The 21,235-nt window shown below is 44.5% G+C and overlaps 3 protein-coding genes across 3 annotated transcripts; 1 reads left to right on the top strand and 2 right to left on the bottom strand.

Annotated features, from left to right (window-relative positions):
* Positions 1 to 4,918: 4,918 nt before the first annotated feature.
* Positions 4,919 to 11,895, top strand: LOC310808170 (UDP-glucuronosyltransferase 2A2-like; the record flags this gene model as incomplete). The annotated part of the gene is made up of 3 exons (XM_083674905.1): positions 4,919 to 5,024; positions 9,695 to 9,748; positions 10,298 to 11,895. The coding sequence occupies exon 3, from the start codon at positions 10,300 to 10,302 to the stop codon at positions 11,893 to 11,895; it is 1,596 nt and encodes a 531-aa protein (XP_083531031.1). The 5' UTR covers positions 4,919 to 5,024; positions 9,695 to 9,748; positions 10,298 to 10,299.
* A 1,607-nt stretch (positions 11,896 to 13,502) lies between these two features.
* LOC310808171 (P2Y purinoceptor 1) lies at positions 13,503 to 14,518 on the bottom strand. Its single transcript, XM_083674906.1, has one exon. It carries the CDS (start codon positions 14,464 to 14,466, stop codon positions 13,507 to 13,509), a length of 960 nt encoding a protein of 319 aa, XP_083531032.1. The 5' UTR covers positions 14,467 to 14,518; the 3' UTR covers positions 13,503 to 13,506.
* A 1,782-nt stretch (positions 14,519 to 16,300) lies between these two features.
* On the bottom strand, positions 16,301 to 20,585 carry ccn5 (cellular communication network factor 5). Its single transcript, XM_083674860.1, has 5 exons — positions 20,500 to 20,585; positions 19,241 to 19,457; positions 18,348 to 18,596; positions 17,163 to 17,386; positions 16,301 to 16,748 (listed from the first exon to the last, which is right to left on the bottom strand). Exons 1-5 carry the CDS (start codon positions 20,560 to 20,562, stop codon positions 16,452 to 16,454), a joined length of 1,050 nt encoding a protein of 349 aa, XP_083530986.1. The 5' UTR covers positions 20,563 to 20,585; the 3' UTR covers positions 16,301 to 16,451.
* Positions 20,586 to 21,235: the final 650 nt, after the last annotated feature.

The raw sequence follows: 21,235 nt of genomic DNA, 5'->3' as shown, positions 1-21,235 counted from the left end.
CAGTTATTAGTCTTAATCACCTGTTTGTCCAGAAACATAATACCAGCTCCTTCTACCACACTGCTCTCTCTCAATCAGTAGCCCCTTGTAAGACACTTCACCTAATGAGGACAAATGGGTGTCACATTTATCCTCTGGCTCAGTTTCAGGCTTTCAGCTGTGCGTAGCCTCAGAAAGGAAGCCATTGGTTGGTTGCTTGCTTGCTTGCCTGCTTCCTCCAAGTGGCCAGTAGATGGCGCCAAAGTGTGACTGTTGTTCCCACAGCTTAGAGCCAGGCACTGGCTTATGCTCTGTACTATGCGAAGGTGTCGTGTTTTACCTGTATATACTGCACACAGGGCAGTTTAGCTTATCCAGTTATCTCAAAATTAGGATTCAATTCTGTCCCTGCTCTCCAATAATGATGATTACTTTTGCTGGATGTTTATTGACTTTTTTTTTTCCGTAAGAAAAATATTTCATGCAACTCAGAGATGTAAGATTAACTTAACATCAACAAACATAATTTGTCAGGGCTTTCATGTACGAAAATTCCCTTGTGAGAATTAACATGTCAATTCACTTGATTATTCCCATGGCTGTTTTTGTTTGTTTGTATTTTTAAATCTCTCTTATGTTTGATCTTTTTAAGTCTTTGTAAATCACCACAGCCCGTTAACAATTATGTACAGTACAGTTGGTGTCTTGTAGATGTTGTTGACAAAAAAAGACTAATGTTTTAAAAAATTACATAATTGTTAATAATTAGATTAATATTGTCATTGATACCTAAATCATCAATATGGATATTTTGCTAATCTAATTCACCATGATTTAACAGTCATCTAATTACTAGGGCTGTATCCTCAGGTCACTGCTAATGAATTAAGTAAGAAAGAAGCCCAAACAATATTGTATTTAATGTAATGTCATGCTTCAACTTATGGCCTGTGAATAGCTTTGCACACTTAACTGGCCACATGATACAGTAGAACTTCAGGCCTGTAATCATTGTTTTAATACAAGTCATCAGTGGTTGAATTTAGAAGAAAAAGCATAGCTTTGGTTTGTTGATATCCAATTGTGCTGTATAGCCAAATAAGATGTGATCTGGACTTTAAAAAACAACAACAAAAAAACAAGCACAATGTTTAGATTTTAACAGTTAACACAATCGATGCCTTTTTGATGACCAGGGAAAGAGACAGTACCCTATCATAGCCATGTCGTGGAAAGCCAATAGAGACCAGCGTAGATGGAAAAACTTGCTTACAGAAATCAGCAAATTGTGTCCGATTTTCTAGCTGTTACTCTTGCACATTGCCCTTGCCTATTTTTGAAACCCTAAAGATGTCCTGTTTGTAATTTAAAGCAATGATTTTTTCTGAACTCAGATGGAAAGTATTCTCCAATTATACCGATTATTTTGTCCTGTCCCTCCCATGAAATACAGTAAGACTGTACTCCCTCTTTTTGAAATGAGTATGGTGGAACTATTTTGAAATGTTTTGAAATGCAACATGAGGTTTATACAGTACAACAGTGCCTGCACAATTGTGGATTATGAACCAAATGAGCGAGACAAATTATTTTGATAGTGTGTTTTGGGAAAATGTACTCCAGTATTTTGATCATCTCCATTAATTGAAACAGCCATGAGCTCAACACAGAACGTGAAATCAGGTATTTAGCTCCCCAGTAAAGAACAGGTTTCTCAGACCAAAACACTGGAATGGATGAGTAGGCCTATTGCTGGCAAACCTAACTTTATCTTCTGCTCATATCTATGCTGTCTTTTCTTTACTCACCCCTGTCTTTTTTTTGCCTCACCCCTTATCATTCCAATGCATTCAAAGCTGTATTAACTCAATTCACCCTTTCAAAGTCCAGCGCTATTCCCCCTAAGCCATAGACAGCAATACAGTAATATGCATTTCTTGATGAAAATGTTGCTTGCTGTATTCTCTTATCCATGCCTACATGCTTTGCTTACTAATGGCTACTGCACTAAGGTGTTACTGAAGCAATCAATCTTTGCTCAAGGATTTAACAGAGGACTCTATCCAGGGTTCTACTCCTATTAGAATTAGAATGATTCTCTGGTTATACAGTATGTATCATTCTAATTCTATGGTTCCACTGCTCTAACCCCTTTTTTGCCAAATTATGCTGCCAATGCTTGTCTCAGGACTGACTGAAAAAGCTCCTCCGCTTTTTTCCATTTTGTAACTAAGCTACTGACCAGAGCTGCTTGAAAATAGAATAATCCTTAATTGAGACCAACATTTCCCTCAGGTTAAGTATTGGGAATTTTAATGAAAACAACAGTATTCTTGTCTGTCCATTTATCTAGTTGAGCACAATTTGTGGTGTTTTTTGCACTTCTAGAAATTAGAATGGATTATGATTTCAATTAAAACATTTCAATCAACTTGTAAAACTTTAACTTGACCAAATATCTGTGAAATGAGTGGCTTTCATATGACTTATTGTGAGTGATACATACATGATAAACAACAGGGTTGGGGTCAATTCCATTTCAATTATTTCAAATCAATTCACCTATGCTGAAACAAAAACAGAGGAAAGGACCTTACTGCACATATGCCAGCAATCAATGCACTGTGGTAAATGTGTGTAGGAATCATGGCGGCGGTCATATCGCTGAATGACGTCAGGCTGTAGGCACAACATCTTTATGCAGGTCCGCTATTGAAATGGAATGGACCCCAACCCTGCTTAACAATGACAATGAGTTTATAATACAGTGATGTCCACTCAAACTGAATGCATTGTTGATGTTGATTTGTTTGTGACTACCTGCAGACCTCACCTAGCTGTGCGGCTCATCTCACCTGGCAGGCCAAGTATCTCAAAAACGAAACGTTTATTCAAACAAAGATATATTTTACACAAACACACACGATGAATTCCACCACAAGACTTTGGTCCTGTAAGGTGAGATGGCAGGCCATATTGTGATTTTTGTAAAGCTTCTCAGTGACCAGGCACTACACGGTACTGAACAAGAACAACTATGTTAATTCTCTTTCATTATGTCATTATGGGCTTGTTTCCCGGACACAGATTAAGCCTAATCCTAGACTAAAAAGCATTTTCAATGTAAATATTCCATTGACCGTGTGTTTTTGTTCAAGACTAATCCATGCCCGGAAAACTGCCCATAAAAGTTGATGATGCAATTTTCTGTTTTTGCCCCTGCTTTCTCTGAGGTTGTAATTAGATTTTACCACTGTATATCCTCATCCTATACCACTGGAGTATGCACCATTGTGAGCGAAGGAGGAAGCCAAGGGAATGGTATGATTTTCATTCATTTTAGTGATGTGGAGAAAAAGGACTCTTGACTTTATTCATTCTGCTGTGATTGTGATGGACTCTTTGATGGACTTCATGGACTTTTTTTGCATAGTAATGCACCTCTGTAAAATAGTTAAGCTTTTTTCTATCTTTGTCATTTTTTGCCATTTGTACTTTTTCTCTCACATAAATGTGTGCAGAACATTCATATGAGAAATGAATTTGCATTGTATGAACGAAAAACTAAGGCTGTAAATCCAGTTTTTATTAAAGTGATCTGTTAAATGTAAATTGTGTTTGCTATTTGAATTAATCCGAGAAAAATAATAGTGTGGTTTGAATTACCACACATTTAATAGTTTCTGCTTGTATGGGTTTCAGAGTAAAAGGAGACATTGTGTCAACACAAAGTTATTCATAAACTGTCTACCAAACTAATAAAAAACACCTGTTCAGCAAACCCAAATATTTTCCACTAAAGCACATTCTATGGTTAAAATGTTGTGGCTTAGATATCATGATCAGGTGAGTCATGAACTCCTCATTTATATTTACACTGGATGACTTCAACATCCAGTCAGAGAAGCTCCACTCGTCTGGAGTACTTGACCTTCTCTCCTCCTTCGACCTTACCCTGTCCCACTCTCCTCCGACTCATAAGACGGGCAATCAGCTCGACCTTGTCTTCACCAGATCCTCCCATACCTCCAACCTTACCGTTACCCCTCTTCCAGTTTCTGATCATCGTTTTGTATCCTTCTCCCTTCCCCTCAAATCTAACCCATCTCTTCAGGCTACATCTTGACTGTCCCTCCTAAAGACTTCTTCATCCCCACTACCCCCCTAATAAAAAAATAATTTAAAAAAATAAGTAATTCTTCCTTCTTTTAGCATTGTGACTGCCAATAGCCCCTGGTCCTAGCATAGATTTGTTTTTCTTATGAAGACTAATTTATAGCTGATTCACTTACTTAGACAAGTGTATTTGTTGTAAGTCTCTTTGGATAAAGGCGTCTGCTAAATGTCAAAAATGTCAAATGTAATGTAACTTCTCCTTCAGAGGGTTTTGTGAATCTCAGTCTCCTCTCCTTCAAGTGCATGATAATATGATGTATGCGTGTCAGGTATTTGCTTTCATCTGTATTTTCCACCATCTGTGCATATAAGAAAAATGAGATGAGGCCACTTTATTTATATACACAATGCTGCTGCAACCCAATTCTCCACCTTTTTCCTGAAGAGTGCATTTGTGCACTCCCCAGCATGGAGTGCAGTGGCCCAAACGGATCTATGGTGAGTCCACACAGGGGCTCAAGCTAAAGGAGGCAGTGTGTGACAAGAGACGCATGGGTAAACAAACAGGAAAGCAGCAATTTAGCATAATGTTTACTTCTACATGCTAACTGTTACTGTTACTGTACATGCTAACTTTCTCTACTTGAGCCGTGGCGACAGCCTCGCTGTCAAAGGAAGATGCATGACAACAGAAATTGACACTTGTGGTGACTAGACACCTACTGGTTGAGCGTAGACGAATTCACTACATTACCCAGGTGCCTTAGCGTGGTGAGGGTTGGACAAATTATGTATGTAAACAGGAAGTGTGAATGAGTTGGGGGTGAGAATGTCGAGTGCGAAATAAACACAGAGATTGTTGCAACTTTGAACTGGTGATCCTCGAGATTCTTCAGATCCCGCAAACCACTACAATTGGTGACCCTGACGTAAGTTTTTTGGACGTTTTTCAAAGCTTTTTTGAACATGGCAAATGCAGTTGCTCTCAAGAGTTTTGGGAGCACAATGTTAGCGCTTGGTTTGTGCAGGCTGAAGCTCAGTTTGCCATCAGGGATATAACTTCAGAGGACACAAAATATTACTATGTGGTAGCGTCTCTGAAGGGTTCAACTGCTGCGCGGGTGATAAACCTGATAGAAAACCCACCAGCCAGGGACAAATATACCACTCTTAAAGGACACCTGAAGGGAGTTTTTGGATTGACAGAACCAGAACGAGCTCGGCAGCTCCTGTCTCTCCCTGGGCTTGGAGACTCAAAGCCCTCAGAGTTAATGGACCATATGCTGGCTCTGCTTGGCAATCACCAACCATGTTTCCTTTTTAGGGAGCTATTTCTGCAGCAACTCCCAGACCAGATTCGTTTGCATTTAACCAGTTCTGTGAAGGTAGACCTTCGTGAGTTGGCCAAGGAGGCTGATGTTATTTTTTCAGCTGGGAGGAAGACTTTTTCGGTCACGCCCTTTACCAACACCAGCACTACCAGTGTGGAAGGCATGCATTAACCGCACACACACACCGTCTCCGCCAGCGCTGTGGCTCGCCGTGGGAAGTCAAGTCTCTGTTTCTATCATGGCAAGTTTGGTGACAGAGCAAAGAAGTGCCTCCCACCATGTAGCTGGTCGGGAAACGCATTGGCCGCCACCCATTAGCAGCACTGAGTGTCGGCCCATCCAGCGGTTTGCTGTTCATTACTGACTCTAATTCCGGCCGTAGATTTCTTTGTGACACTGTAGCTCAGGTCAGCATTCTGCCTGCATCAGCTTTGGATATTCGAACAGCCAAAGTGGGACCCAACCTTGAAGCAGCGAATGGCACCCCCATCCCCACGTTTGGCACACGGCCCTTAACACTGTGCTTTGCTGGACAACGTTTCTCTTGGGACTTTGTGTTGGCGAAGGTGTCCACCCCTCTCCTGGGTGCTGATTTCCTCTGCGCTAATGGGCTGCTGGTGGATGTGGGTAACCGTCAGCTGGTCAACGCTGAGACCTTCTGCTCACTGGCTTGTGAGCACAGCACCGCTACATCAACAAGGCTGGCCGCTGCCCTTTCACCGGCTGATGATATCGCCCGACTCATGCTGGAATTTTCAGACATCACAACGCCGACATTTTCAGCGAGCTCCATAAGACACAACGTGACTCACTTCATACCAACCAGCGGTCCACCGGTACATGCTCGAGCCCGCCGGCTGGACCCACACAAGTTGGCGATCGCCAAGGAGGAGTTCAGCTCCATGGAGAGACTTGGCATCATTCGTCGGTCTGACAGTCCCTGGGCCTCGCCTTTGCACCTGGTGCCCAAGGCCAATGGAGGATGGCGCCCGTGTGGTGATTACCGGCGGCTCAATGATGCCACTACACCGGACCGGTATCCTGTTCCCTACATTCAGGATTTTTCAGCCCACCTGGCGGGAGCAGTTATTTTTTCAAAGGTGGATCTCATTCGGGGGTATCACCAGGTGCCAGTCCATCCTGGCGACATCCCCAAAACGGCAGTCATCACGCCGTTTGGCCTTTTTGAGTATTTACGAATGCCTTTCGGTTTGAAGAACGCCGCCCAAACTTTTCAGCGGTTGATGGACTCAGTGCTGCGTGATTTGCCTTTTCTTTTTGTTTACCTGGATGATATCCTGGTGGCCAGTACATCCGAGGCAGACCACCTGTCACACCTCCGCCTCCTCTTTACTCATTTGCGGCAGCATGGCTTGATTGTCAATCCAGCGAAATGCCAGTTTGGGGTGCCCTCCATTGATTTTCTCGGCCATCACATCACTTCTACCGGGGCAACCCCACTGCCCTTAAAGGTGGAGGCGGTGCGGCAGTTCCCACGCCCCACAACGGTGAAGGCCCTACAGGAGTTCCTGGGGATGGTAAATTTTTATCATCGCTTCATTCCACGAGCAGCCCACCTCATGCGCCCCCTGTATGGTGTCCTTAAGGACAAACCTCCCAAGCACATTGTTGACTGGTCTAGTGAAATGTCGGGATCATTCTCTGCCATCAAGGACGCACTGGCGAACACAACCATGCTAGCACATCCTGTGCCGGATGCCCCCGTTGCTGTGACATCTGATGCCTCGGACCGCGCAGGTGGTGCGATGTTGGAGCAGCGAGTTGACGGGGTTTGGCAGCCACTTGCTTTTTTTAGCCGGCAGCTCCGTGCTAGTGAGCAAAAGTACAGCACGTTTGACCGTGAGCTACTCGCCCTCTACCTGGCAGTCAGACATTTCCGTTTCCTCCTAGAGGCTCGACCATTCACTGCTTTCGTGGACCACAAGCCTTTAACTTTCGTCATGGCTAAGATGTCGGAACCATGGTCGGCCAGGCAACAGCGTCATCTGTCTTATGTTTCTGAGTTCACCACAGACATACAACATATAGCAGGGAAACAGAACACCGTGGCCGACTGCCTTTCTCGCACCTTCACCAGCGCTGTCCACCTCGGCGTCGATTATGCCCGCATGGCTGTGGACCAAGCCGCTGACCCTGACATTCAGGCCTGGAGGATGGCGACTACAGGGCTTCGGTTGGTGGATGTCCCTTTTGATGATAAGGGTACGATGCTGCTTTGTGACGTTTCTACTAGCCAGTCCCGTCCTCTGGTACCCAAGATGTGGAGACGGACGGTTTTTGAGGTCGTACATGGCCTGTCACACCCGGGCCGGAAGCCATCGCAGCGTCTGGTGACAGGGAAATTTGTCTGGCCTGGCATGAAGAAGGACATTCGCGGCTGGGTCAACACATGCATTGCATGCCAGCGCACAAAAATCCATCGGCATGTGAAGGCGCCATTGGAGAAGTTCACAGTCCCGGAACGGCGTTTTGACCACGTCAACGTGGACTTGGTTGGACCTCTTCCTCCCTCCGGAGGGTTCACCTATCTCCTAACGATGGTGGACAGAACGACATGGTGGCCGGAGGTGGTTCCACTGTCAGGAACAACGACAGCTGAGGTGGCCCGTGGATTCATTGGGGTTTGGATTGCCCGGTTCGGGGTTCCCTCTGACCTCTCCTCAGACCGGGGGCCACAATTCACCTCACAGCTGTGGACCTCTATCACTCAGCAGTTGGGTATTTCACTCTATCGGACTACAGCATACCATCCCCAGGCCAATGGCCTGTGTGAGCGCTTTCATCGTTCCATGAAGGCAGCGCTGAAAGTGGACCTCCAGGGCAGTAGCTGGATCGACAGGCTACCCTGGGTGATGCTGGGACTTCGTACTGCACCTAAGGAGGACCTCCTCTCTTCTTCGGCGGAGCTCGTCTATGGCCAGGCCCTTAGAGTGCCGGGTGATTTTTTTTCCTTCGGTTACCGTTCCCTGGTCGGCACCAGAGCAACTGCGTGATCTCTGGGACAGGGCAAGTGCCTTTAAGCCGACTCCCACTTCAAATCACAGCCTGCCACGCGTCCATGTCCCTCATGATCTCCAGTCAGCGAGATATGTGTTCATCCGCCACGATGCACATAGGAGCCCTCTACAGCCGCCTTACGATGGCCCCTACAGAGTCGTGGAGACAGGCGACAAGACCTTTGTCATTGACATAGGGGGGAATAGGGAGCATATCTCGGTGGACCGCCTGAAGCCAGCTCATCTGGATGGGGAACGCGAAGTGGAGGTGGCTCGTCCACCACGCCGTGGCCGCCCTCCCGCTGGTACAGGCACGAAGAGAAATCCTAGTGATTCCGGGCCAGGCTCTCCATCCCAGGTTCGGGAGTCCAGTAGCCGCTTTGGACGGGTCATCCGAGCCCCGGCGCGTTATGGGAAGTCAGTGTGTGTGAATTCTGGGGGGGACCTGTGTGGTGACTAGACACCTACTGGTTGAGCGTAGACGAAATCACTACATTACCCAGGTGCCTTAGCGTGGTGAGGGTTGGACAAATTATGTATGTAAACAGGAAGTGTGAATGAGTTGGGGGTGAGAATGTAGAGTGCGAAATAAACACAGAGATTGTTGCAACTTTGAACTGGTGATCCTCGAGATTCTTCAGATCCCGCAAACCACTACACACTCATGTTTATAGAATACGTTGATGTAAGTTTTGGCTGAGGAACACTACTGCTAAAAATAATTTGGAAAGTCTGTCAACCTTACGGTAATTTCGAAGGTCATCAACAAGCTTTCTGGATGGGTCCATGCTATACCTCTACCTAGTTTTCACTAGGTTTGTTTACACCTACCCAGCCCTGTCAGATCTGTGAACTGGAGTGAATGATGGAAATGCAGCCCATATAAGGATATTGGAGAAATGTATCTGTTCTGATTAATTCCAACCACCCTCAATGGCGTACTCAGGACTATTCTGACCTCATTAAGCCAGCTGGATGTATTATGTTGTAATAATGAATTGCTGCCTGTGCAATATTGTGCTTCTGCTGCTGCTGATCCTGTGGTTCACCACACAATTGTTACCCTATTACATATATTTCAAGCAAACAAAAGGTATATCAACAGAAAACCAGAGAGGAGGTGTTGAGGTAATTCTGAAAGAACCACTTTCAAAAATAGAACCACAGAACCACTTTCAATAAAATTGAAAAGAGTACAATAGTACAAGGGTCATGGATTAAACATTAACTCTGTATTTACTAATTTATCAGACAGAGACGCCCAGCCAACTGTCTGGTTGAGAAAAGCAAGGAGACATTTCAGAGGTGAGGACTTATTTTACTGCTCTTGTATGTAGTATGTGCTCTATTGATGTTTTTCTCATTGAAGGTCGAATCAAATAGATTCAAACTCTTAGATGTTGACCAGATTCACAGACATGCCCTGCTAGTATATGATGTAGCCTATAGATATTGTTTTTGTTGAGGTCATGACATTACTGTAATTCAATACATTTACATTATCCTGTCATAGGATTTACTCATGAGGAAATTAGAGATGAACTCTATTGTCCTACCAATGGTAAAACACCAACACATGTTATTTTGGGACCTGGCCACATCCTACATTAGGAAGAGCGCTTGTGTTCCTGACTGCTGTTGATTGACCGGTAAAAACTACAAGGCACCTCTTGGTAGAGAAACTGTGACACATTATGTTACATTTAAACTTTGCCTTAGAGTACTGACTCCACTCAACAAAATGTGAATAATTAACTATAACTGCAGGAATTGCAGTGTTTGTTCTGCCTGTTTACCTCCTCCTCTCTCTCTCTCTCTCTCTCTCTCTCTCTCTCTCTCTCTCTCTCTCTCCAGTGATGGGGTTGTACGTAGCCCTGGTCTCTGTTCTACTCTTCCTAGCAGAGGTGCCCTGGGGTGAGGGTGGGCGGGTGCTGGTGTACCCAGTAGATGGGAGCCACTGGATCAACATGAGGATTCTTGTAGAGGCCCTGCACACCCGGGGCCACCAGGTCACTGTCCTGCGCTCCTCTACCAGCTGGTATGTGTCTGAACTCTCCCCCCACTACACTTCCATCACTGTGCCCCAGGAGCATCCACAGAACCTCGAGAGCCAGGAGTTCATGTCTGGCTTCTTAAAGAGGGCTGTGGACATCCGCAAGGACGAGGGCACCCCCTGGGCCTTCCTGGCATTTTACGGGAATATGTTCAGCTTGCTCAGGCAGAACCACGAGACTGTGGCCCAGTTGGTTGTCACCATGTTTGAGAATAAGACTTTGATGAGGGAACTGAAACAGGCTGAGTATGACTTAATCCTGACCGATCCAGTGTTTCCTGCTGGAGTCTTGTTGGCCCACCATCTCCAGCTGCCCCTGGTGTTCAACGTCCGCTGGCTGTTCAGTGTGGAGGGACACTTTGCCATCGCTCCCTCACCCTTCTCTTACATCCCACATCTCTTCTCCCAAAACACTGACAAGATGGACTTTATACAGAGAGTTAAAAACATTTTCTACTATGGCCTCAGCCTCTATATGTATCACTTTGTCTCCAACCCCCCCTACCAGGCCTTGTGTGACCGGTACTTTGGCCCCAACGTGGACGTCATGTCCCTCATCCAGGGAGCAGATCTGTGGCTGATGCGCATGGACTTCATCTTTGAGTTTCCACGGCCTACCATGCCCAATGTGGTGTACATGGGGGGGTTCCAGTGCAAGCCCCCCAAACCTCTCCCTGCTGATTTAGAGGAGTTTGTGCAGAGCTCTGGAGAACATGGGGTCGTGGTTATGTCTCTGGGCACCCTGCTGGGTGATCTTGGTCCTGAGAGGACTGAGGTCATCGCTTCTGCGTTCGCCCGCCTGCCTCAGAAGGTGGTGTGGAGACACCTGGGAGAGAGGCCTTCCACACTGGGCAACAACACACTACTGGTCAAATGGCTGCCTCAGAATGACCTGCTGGGCCACCCTAAAACCAGGGTCTTTGTAACACACGGGGGCACCAACGGGATCTACGAAGCCATCTACCATGGAGTCCCAGCGTTGGGGATCCCTCTTATCTTTGACCAGTTTGACAACTTGCTGCGTCTGAGGGCCAGGGGCGTGGCCGAGGTGGTAGAAGTGACCACGTTGGAGGTGGAGTCTTTGACACAAGCTCTGAGGAACATTCTGGACCCAGGGAAGCCCTACACAGAGAACATGCGCAGGCTGTCTCGGCTTCACCACGACCGACCTCTCAAACCCATGGACACCGCCATCTTCTGGTTAGAGTTTGTCATGAGACAAAAGGGTGCAGCACACCTGCGTACTGAGTCTTACAAGATGCCCTGGTATGCCTATCACAATGTAGATGTTGTAGCGCTGCTGGTCGGGTCTGCTTTGCTTGTATTTGCTCTGGTTGGAGTTTCCTGTAGATGTCTAGTAAGAGGCTTAGTAAGGAGGAGAAAGTCCAAGTTGGAGTGAATAGATTACTTAATGTTGAATGAAACATGGTACTGCTGGTAATACAGTATATCCAGAGATAGCTTACTACAGTCAGTAACAGATATTGAGAAAATCTTTTAAAGGGATAGTTCACACCTTACCATAAAGAGAGTCTATGGACAAGAACAGACCAACAATCAATCAGAACGGACCATCAATCCACACTTTGGTTCTGTTTATGTGGGCACTGTCGCTAACCACTAACTGTACGCATTTTTACCCCAAAAAACATGGAGATCAATGGACCCTAAATTAGCATGTTTGCATGTGATTCCTGAAACAATTCAAAGTCATTTAAATCTAGCTATTGAGTCTTGTCAGAGAATTTGGGATGATTTGGGCATGATATTTCAAACATGATAATTTAGGGTCAATTGACTTCCATTAGTTTTGAGCTTTTATTTTAAGAGTGAGTGTAACAGGAGACAGAGAAGCCCAGCCACGCTGTTCTGTAGGACAACTGTCTGGTTGAGAAAAGCAAGGAGACATTGACTTCCATTAGTTTTGAGCTTTTATGCTAAGAGTGAGTGTAATAGGACTCAGTGCCCAGATAAACATAGACAAAGTCTGGAGTGAAGTTTGTCCTTGTCTATAGACCCCTTTCAGGGTAAGGAACCAAATACATGTGTTATTTTGGTGAACTATCCCTTTAAGTATTTTAAAAGCACTTTCTCAAATAGTCTTTTTATTTGAAATGTAGGTCATACAGTGCATTCGGAACGTATTCAGACCCCTTAACTCTCAAGTTCTGTTCAGGTCCTGGGATTTTAGAATAAGGCTGTAACATAACAACATGTGGAAAAAGTGAAGGGGTCTGAATACTTTCCGAATGCACTGTATATCATCATTACCTGCATTATTTTCATTATCTGCATTATCATGAAAAAATCTTGCATTTTACTGGTGCTATGTATGCATCATAATTTCATATTACTTTCATAATGTAATGACAAAGTATATAACAATATGGTAACAAAATATGATATAAGCTGTTGTTAAATTAAATTCACATGATACTGAGGCAACAAGCAAAAGTCTTCTTAATAACACCGAGATAACACTCGACTTTGCATGCTATTTCCCACCTTTCGTGAAAACATGATTGTCAGTTTGATTTTCTTCGTCATCTGTTTCCTGTTGTTTTGCCAGTGCAGGTGTGATTTTACTCTTACTCTCAGCCACCAAAAACCAATCGTGTATCATTCTCATTGAAACCATAATGTTCCAACAGTTTAGATTATATTTCAATGATCAATAAAGGCCTGTTAACAATTAAAGTTTATTTGTAAATGTAAACAAAATAACTGTCTGTCAGTATGTCTTTGCAGGAACATCTAAAGTATAGAATGACTTATTACAACAGCATGCTGTTTGTCTGGAGGAACATCCAGTGTATTTTTTCAACCCATCATATTTACAAAATAGATATAAAGCTTTTAAGTATCGAGAAGTTACGCACAAAATAAACGTAATGAAATAACTTACTCATATTAGCAAAGCACAGTGGGATTATTCAAACTCAGCAAAATCAATGAGTGAAAGAAACAGAATAACAAAACCAAAGTTACTTCCTTCATGTGAAATCTGTCTTCACTGACTGTTGAGCATCCTTCCTGACAACTGAATGACTGAGCGGCGGGCTTGTTGGTAGAGTCGGCTTAACTGTGTGAAAAGCTCGTTAGCCTGAAGATACATCAATGGGTTGATGGCGCTGTTCAGACACACAAGGGCTCGGCTGACTTGATGAGCAATATAAACGCTACCAAACCATTCATGACACGTGCCTTGTATTTTCAATATCCTAGTCTTCAGGTTCAGATTCCTGGATACATGAAAAGGTATGTAACAAACTGAGAAAAGTAGAGTCAAAATCAACAAAAGTTTCAAGCATCTCTGCTTCAGCAATTTGTCAATATTTGTTTTTGTGCAGAGAACCACAGCAACATGTCCATAGCAACCCAATATGATGAGCAGAGGGATACAAAATCCAGTCAATGTCTGTCCGATGCTGTAGGTCAGATAGTCCTCCAGAAAGTTGTCTGAGGTGGTATCAAAGCACTGTTCTGAGGAGTTTACATTGGTTTTGTCAAAGAATATACCAGGAAGACTTTGAATGCTCACCAGAGTCCATACAAAAACTGTGATGGCCACAGAATGGGTCGTAGTGATTCTCCCCATGACTCTCATAGAATGGACAATGCTAAGGTATCTGTACACACTAATACATGTGAGGAAACCAATGCTGCCATACAAATTCAAACTGAAACAGAATCTTATCATCTTGCAGAAGACTTGTCCATAGATCCAACTTCTGTTCATCGAGTAGTACGCAAACAGGAATGGGAGGTTGATCAAATACAACATATCTGCAACTCCCAGATTTAGAACAAAAATATTTATATTCCCAAGTTTCTTCCAGTTCACGAACAAGGATTTCAATCCCCAACCGTTAGCAACCAGACCAATGATGAATACCAACATGTACACTGTAGGTAAGAATGTGCGAGTAAAGTCAAAGTCCACATATCCACAGGTAATGTTCCTTTTCATTTTCTCTCCTCAAAAGCAGTGAATATCTTTGAAAAAATGAATGAGGACTTCTCTGTTGCTCAGTTTCCAAACACTCACTCAGTAACAACATGCAGTATTTATCGGAAATACCCACCGGGTATGTAATCACTTGTGTACATCCGTTTCTTTTATCTCAAGACTGCTTTACTTCTGCAGACAGGACACATAGTAGACACATGCTGTGCTACACAAAATGAACGACTGTATTGTAGCCTGTACTTGGGTAATTTAATTCAACTGATGAAATAACTCTCACCCTATTTCTCTCCGTTATGGATTAGAAACAAGAGGATTTGAAAGAATCTATGTGGATTTTAGAAGTGGACTTGAACACATTTTTGTATTTGAAATTTGAAATGGCTACATCATGAACAATGTAATGTTTTCACAGCACTACACATATGATGGTGATTTTGAGATAAAGGAAGTAGCCATAAATTGTTTATTGTTCAACTGTCAGTTGCCGGTTTTTAACTGTCAGTTTCATAACCACCTGTTGTCTCCATGAATTGAACTGATACAGCAAACCACTGGTAGCCACTAGATGGCATACTTCACTCACGTTCATGGTGTCTCTCAGTGAAACTAAAGCAAGCTGTAGAATGTACCAAGGTACTTTATCGTCTGTTCGGATAATGACAGCATCTGATCAACTACAAAAGTTGAGTAAGGTATACCTAACAGTTCATCCAGAATTGAATGTTAAGGTACATACTATGGAGTTGGGATTACAATACATTAGATCTTACTGACAGGGAGTTATGGTGGGCTGCATAGTGCACATGCACGTACAGTTTGTATATAGCATAGAGAGAGAGATGAGTATCAATGAAAATAGAAACACCTCCAATTTGTAATGTATTTACTGAATAATGTACAATATACAAAAGAGCACAAACTCACTACACAAAGCATTTCAAATATATATAAAAAAAAGATTTGGACACAAAATATGAAATAATTGACAACAATTTTACAATGTTTGAAAAGTATATGAAAAGTTCATATTTACAGCGATGTGGATCATAAGTGCATTTTATCTGGCTACAAACATACAAGGAAATGTACAAATAACAAATTGCATTTGCATGTCAAGATACAGTAACCTATACAGTAGCCTATCTGTCAACTCAAAGGTTGGAGTCATTCCACAAAATAAATTCACAAAAATGTAATCAACAATGTGAGTTGTATCCACTTCATATTTGCTATCGGCAGGAGCAAAATATCATAATGACCAAACAAAGACAACAAATATGTCTGGTCAGATGTCTTCTATACAAAGACTACAGTTGATTGATTGGACAAAAATACATTTTTGGAACTATATCACTTCCTAAAAGTGTTGAGATAGAGAGCTTTATCTCCTGACTAATTCCTTACGAGATCACCATACAAATAGGGCCCAGAGTTTTTCCTGACAATATGACCTGACCAGGAAAACCCCAAGGCCCTAACTAAGGTAATAGGCTAGTTATAGATTATCCCAAGTAGACTAGGGATACCTGGGGCCCTGGAGTTTTTTCCTGGTCAAGTAATGTGTTTAGGAAAAACTCTGGGCCCTACTTGAGATCTGAGTGGATTAGAGTTCTTAGTGCAGACTGAGCATGTCCAGTCATGTGGGGGGGCTTCTCCCCGACTTGGTCACAGTTCATTACCTACGTACATCAGAGAAGGCCGGTGGAGGTAGAAATCGGAGGACGGCCTCATTGTAATGCATGGAATGGAATGAGAAAAGGTTTGATACCATTCCTCATTCCATTCCATGCATGACAATGAGCTTGTCCTCCTATTTCTACCTCCACCAGCCTACCCTGACACACATCAAATCCCTTTTCTATCCTACAACATGACGATTCCACTGCTGGATCCAGCCGTGATAGTGTCTCCCTGTCCTGTCCTGTTCAGAGACAGGCCTCAGTGTGACTGAGGGAGTCAGTGCATGGGTCTGTACTGCAGGTCCTTTAGCCCCAGTGTACAGGGCTTCTGTATGCAGGGCTTGCTGAGTAACGGCTTGCTGAGTAGGGGCAGTTGTAGTGACAGACGCAGGAGTGGATCATCATGACGGCCCGCTGTATCAGCCTGCCTGTGGGACAGTGGAAGGCCACCTGGGCGGTGCGGGTACGATAAGGCGTGCAGCAGCGGGAGTCGGTGCACTGTCCGCAGTAGCGGGGCCGGTAAACTCGTGTGCTGTAACAACCCTGGTGGACCAACCGCACGGGCACCCCTGATCTGTAGCTGGCCTCGCATCGCCCTCCCCACTGGAAAAGACACACACACACACTGTCACACTACACACATATACACATTACCACACACACACACACACACACTACACACACACACACACACACACTGTCACACTACACACATATACACATTACCACACACACACACACGCACACACACGCACACACACACACACACACACACTGTCACACTACACACATATACACACATATACGTACGCACTACACACATACTGTACACACATACACACTGTCACACTACTCACTCATCATACTGGATGACCTCATGGAAATGTATGTATAGGTCATTTGATTTTAGAATTAACTCAAAACATGAACATCATATAAAATGTTCTAGATACAGCAACTACTTGAATCTTCTTGTGACAGGTTGGGGGAGGAAGGGGCAGACAGGTATGTTCTTACCATGGGGGTCCTGCGGGGCTGAAGCGCCTGGCAGGGCCGGACCTTACACAGGCGGGTCTGCATCTCCAGCCGGCAGGCTGGGTTCTTATTGGACACGTGCGTGGAGACCCCCGCGCCACAGGTTCGGGAGCAGGCGCTCCACTCTGTACTCTGGTCCATACAGTTAAAGGCAGGGTTCTGTTGGTGACCTGGGAGAGCTGGCCACAGCCTGTCAGACCTGGAGGCTGGGGAACAGCCAAGAGAAAAAAGAGACAAGGAGGAATGAATGGCTGTCACAACATAAACTGAATTAGAGTCAAGTGAATCTGACTCGCCTGGAAGATTTTTTTATTTCATTTTTTTACCTGGATAGCTCATGTTTCAGTATGTTAATGACTGCATTGGCCTCAACAAGGGCAAAACCTTTTGAAGTTGACATAATCTCAAAACAGCTATCTGTTATCAGGAGATCTCTCCCCAAGATAGGGTTTTATGTGAGTAATAATAATCAGCTGTTTTTTTGGCATTGTTTCTGCACACAGCACAGAAAATGTCAAGGCTTTTGAATACAAAGAACACTCAGGACAAAATGTTCCATCGCTATTGACATAGCTTGACTGGGTGACAGCGTCAGAAATTCCAGATGTTTTTGAAAGCGGTTTTTATTTTCCTAACCCCCTTTTTGGAGCATTTCAGACTCCATGGGTTTTGGTGTGTTTAATTGTTATATAGCCTAGCCATGGGTCTTGTTATGAAACTAGGAAACTTGGTTGCTGGAACAGGCTTGTGTTTTGACTTTTCCAAAAAGAAATGCGGGTTATATTTGGGACATTGTGCGTTCTCATTTTGGCCAGACTAACCCCAATAAAATGCAAAAGATCCCTCCATAAAACCCCTCAGACAAGGCCGTCAGTGACAGACAACATATAAATGTGGGAAGCAAAATATTGTCCTTCGGTTTGATCAACGGAACAACTTTTGTCATCGCCTGCATCCAATGGTGTGTGAAAGTGGTATGTCTCATCTAGCTCCAACATCTAAGCTGAGCAATCCCTCATGAATGTCAAGCTGTTTATAATCAGCGCAGATCCACAGTGAAGCTTTTATCATTACCCTTTGAAAAACGTCTATTGTTCTAAGAGATGTAACAGAAACATGCATTAGAAGATGACTGATGTTTCCCCTGCTCCAAGGAATTGAGTTTACCTGTAATGGCATCCTGGATGACTGTGTTTTCCATGTTCTCACACACCCATTCCTTGCAGCACTTCCCTGGCAGCTTGAGGTGCTGGGGCTGTGGGCAGTCTGGGCTGGGCAGACGGACATCCATGGGGCACAAGGGCTTGCAGACCACCGCTCCTCCCTGACAGCGGCACTCGGTGTCACAGGAGGGCTGGAATGCTTGGCCGTCCTGGTAGGTGACGCCATTCAGCTCACAGACCAACTCCTCCTGACCTGAGGGAGAGGGAGACACAGACACGGAGACCCTCTCAGATCAGCTTGTTACACTACATGGAGCCCCACCCAGACCCTGGCCCTTGCATTGGCTTGTGGGAAACCCAATTATGAAAGGAAAATCAAGGGAGTGTGGGGTCACACAGAAAGAGGGAGGGGGTTGAGAGAAGGAGAAAGAAAGAGAAGGGGGGGGGGGAGAAAGATGGAGAGGTGGTGGGGGATGAGAGAGCTTAGGAAAGAGGTGAGGACACAGGGGTGGGTGTCTCTGCCAATGGTTATGTGATGTTATGGGAAAAGCAGGCCTTAGGAGACCGAGGAGTCTGTTTTTTTCCGATCCATGTGTGTTGTCTCTGCAATCTATCATTCTCAATGGGCGGTCACCAGCAGAAGTGTGTCAACAGCAGCACTGGAAATAGGTTGAGATGTTTTGGAGTTCGCTCAAAGCCCCGCTGCGGTTGGCTGGACAGGCTCTAAACATGTCTGTTTGTCCCGCTTATACAGACGGAGACACACCCCCTCCACTCAAATCCTTTTACATGTCGCTTGTCTCATCAGCCACACACCCCCCCCCCCCACCCCCACCCCTCCCATTCCCCACTGGCATGAGCTGGCCCTAGTCGTTGAGTGAAAGGATTGGTACTCACTGACACACTCTCCAGGGTCGCCAGGGAAGCTGGCACTGTAGTCACACTGCAGTCCTCGTAGGCTGTCACACACGTACGTATCACTGCAGGCCTCGCCCTGCTGCCTGGCACACATCTGGCAGCACTGGCAGCCGTCCAGGACCAGAGGGATGCCCGCGGGGCACTGGGGGACAGGGCTGGGGCATTGGCATGGTCTCTCACACAGCTGACACCACACCTAGAGGGAGTTCACATGCAGAAGCCAACGGTTAGACCAGGAACACTGTTCATTGTCATGATGATGATGATCATTACCATCGCCATGATCAACATCATCATCATCGTAATTCATGATGATGAGGAGGATGCATTATCGCCTTCACAATCCTCATCATCAACAGTGTACTTCTTATTATCTTCATCTTCATCATCATCATCATCATCATCTTCTTCATCATCATCATCATCATCATCCTCATTATCGAAACATGCAGTTATTTCTGAAACTATACAGTCCTCCTTAGACCAATTGTAAAACATGAATATTTGGTGATGGGGGAACACTCTGTTCAACACTGTCTAGTCAAAACATTCTGTTTCCAATTACATGGGGTTGCTGGAGCCAAACCACAGACAGCATTTGGACACCTACATTTGCTGGTCTCAGCTATTCAATTGAACGCAACAGGTCCCCTTGATTCTACCAAAGACAAGGAATTTCAAATATTTTCCATAGATACTGACTATTGCCCAAGAGGAAAAAGTCTGCTACTAACAAAGACAGAAACATTCAATATTCAAGTCAATATTCAATATTAGAAGGAGGAATAATTGTACAATTTGGTAATCATTTTACTTTGTTACCATTATTTCTAAACACTGTAAGGTTGACAGTCATGATGATATATCAATCATATACTGTAACCATACATATACTGTATCAACAAAAACATACAAAAGAGAGATAAACTATCATATCATTCCTTCAGTTTCAGTTTAATCTTCATCTTAACCCACAACCATTTGAAAGTCTTTCAAATTTCAAGCAAAATCAATGAAATGCAGCAACCCTGATCGACCCAGTGGCCCCCCACCTCCCCTCCTGAGCATGTGCGAGTTACAGTACAACTCCAGGTACACACACATGTGCACACACACAGACACACAGACACACAGACACACAGACACACAGACACACACACACACACACACACACACACACACACACACACACACACACACACACACACACAAAGGGAAGAAGAGCAGTCCAGCCTCACCTGTGCACCCATACAGAGCAGCAAAGCCAAGGCTATCACATTGTCACAGAGTAGTCTATCCATGAGGACCTGGTAGTGTAGAGTTGATGGAGCTGCTAATGTATTCTATGTCTATCTCTGAGTGTGATGATGCTGCTGCTGCTGCTGCTGCTGCTGCTAGCTACCAGTGCTGCTGTTTGCTTACTGCTCATTCCTGTGCTTTGCTGACATTTATAAAGTCCGGGCTGTGATGTCACGGGCTGACCGTCGTGTAAACAGCCACTGGACCAGGTTCAGAAATGTTTCACATTCCTCGTCCCTGTTGCCCATTTCCACTTCCAGACAGTTTTTTCCCCTCCTCCCCCTCCTCCCTCCCCTCCCTCCCCTCCCTCTCCTCCTCCTCCTCCTCCTGCTCCCAGTCTTTTGGTGTGCTAAGTTTACACAGCTTAACACGAGCTGAGGGGAGAAAAATACATCATCTTGAATGGCTACAGCATTTCATACAGCATTGGCTACAGAGTTTACTGGTGGTAGACATTGTTTCAGGTCAATGAAGTTCAGTACATCCAGTAGATGTGCTTTATCTTGCTTTATGCTTTGATAGCTTGTTGCTTGTCCATATGGTCAGATGGGTAAAATGTCTGTTAAAACAATCCAATAGCTTGAAGAAGGAAAAAAGTACAGTTTAGAAAGAATCTGTCCATAGTTTAATTTTTCTTTATATCGAAACCTTAGATGCTACTGAAATGAGATGTGA

This window comes from Argentina silus, assembly GCF_951799395.1.
Source record: "Argentina silus genome assembly, chromosome: 8".
NCBI classification, from domain to species: domain Eukaryota; kingdom Metazoa; phylum Chordata; class Actinopteri; order Argentiniformes; family Argentinidae; genus Argentina; species Argentina silus.
This window is presented reverse-complemented; position numbering and strand designations above follow the sequence as displayed.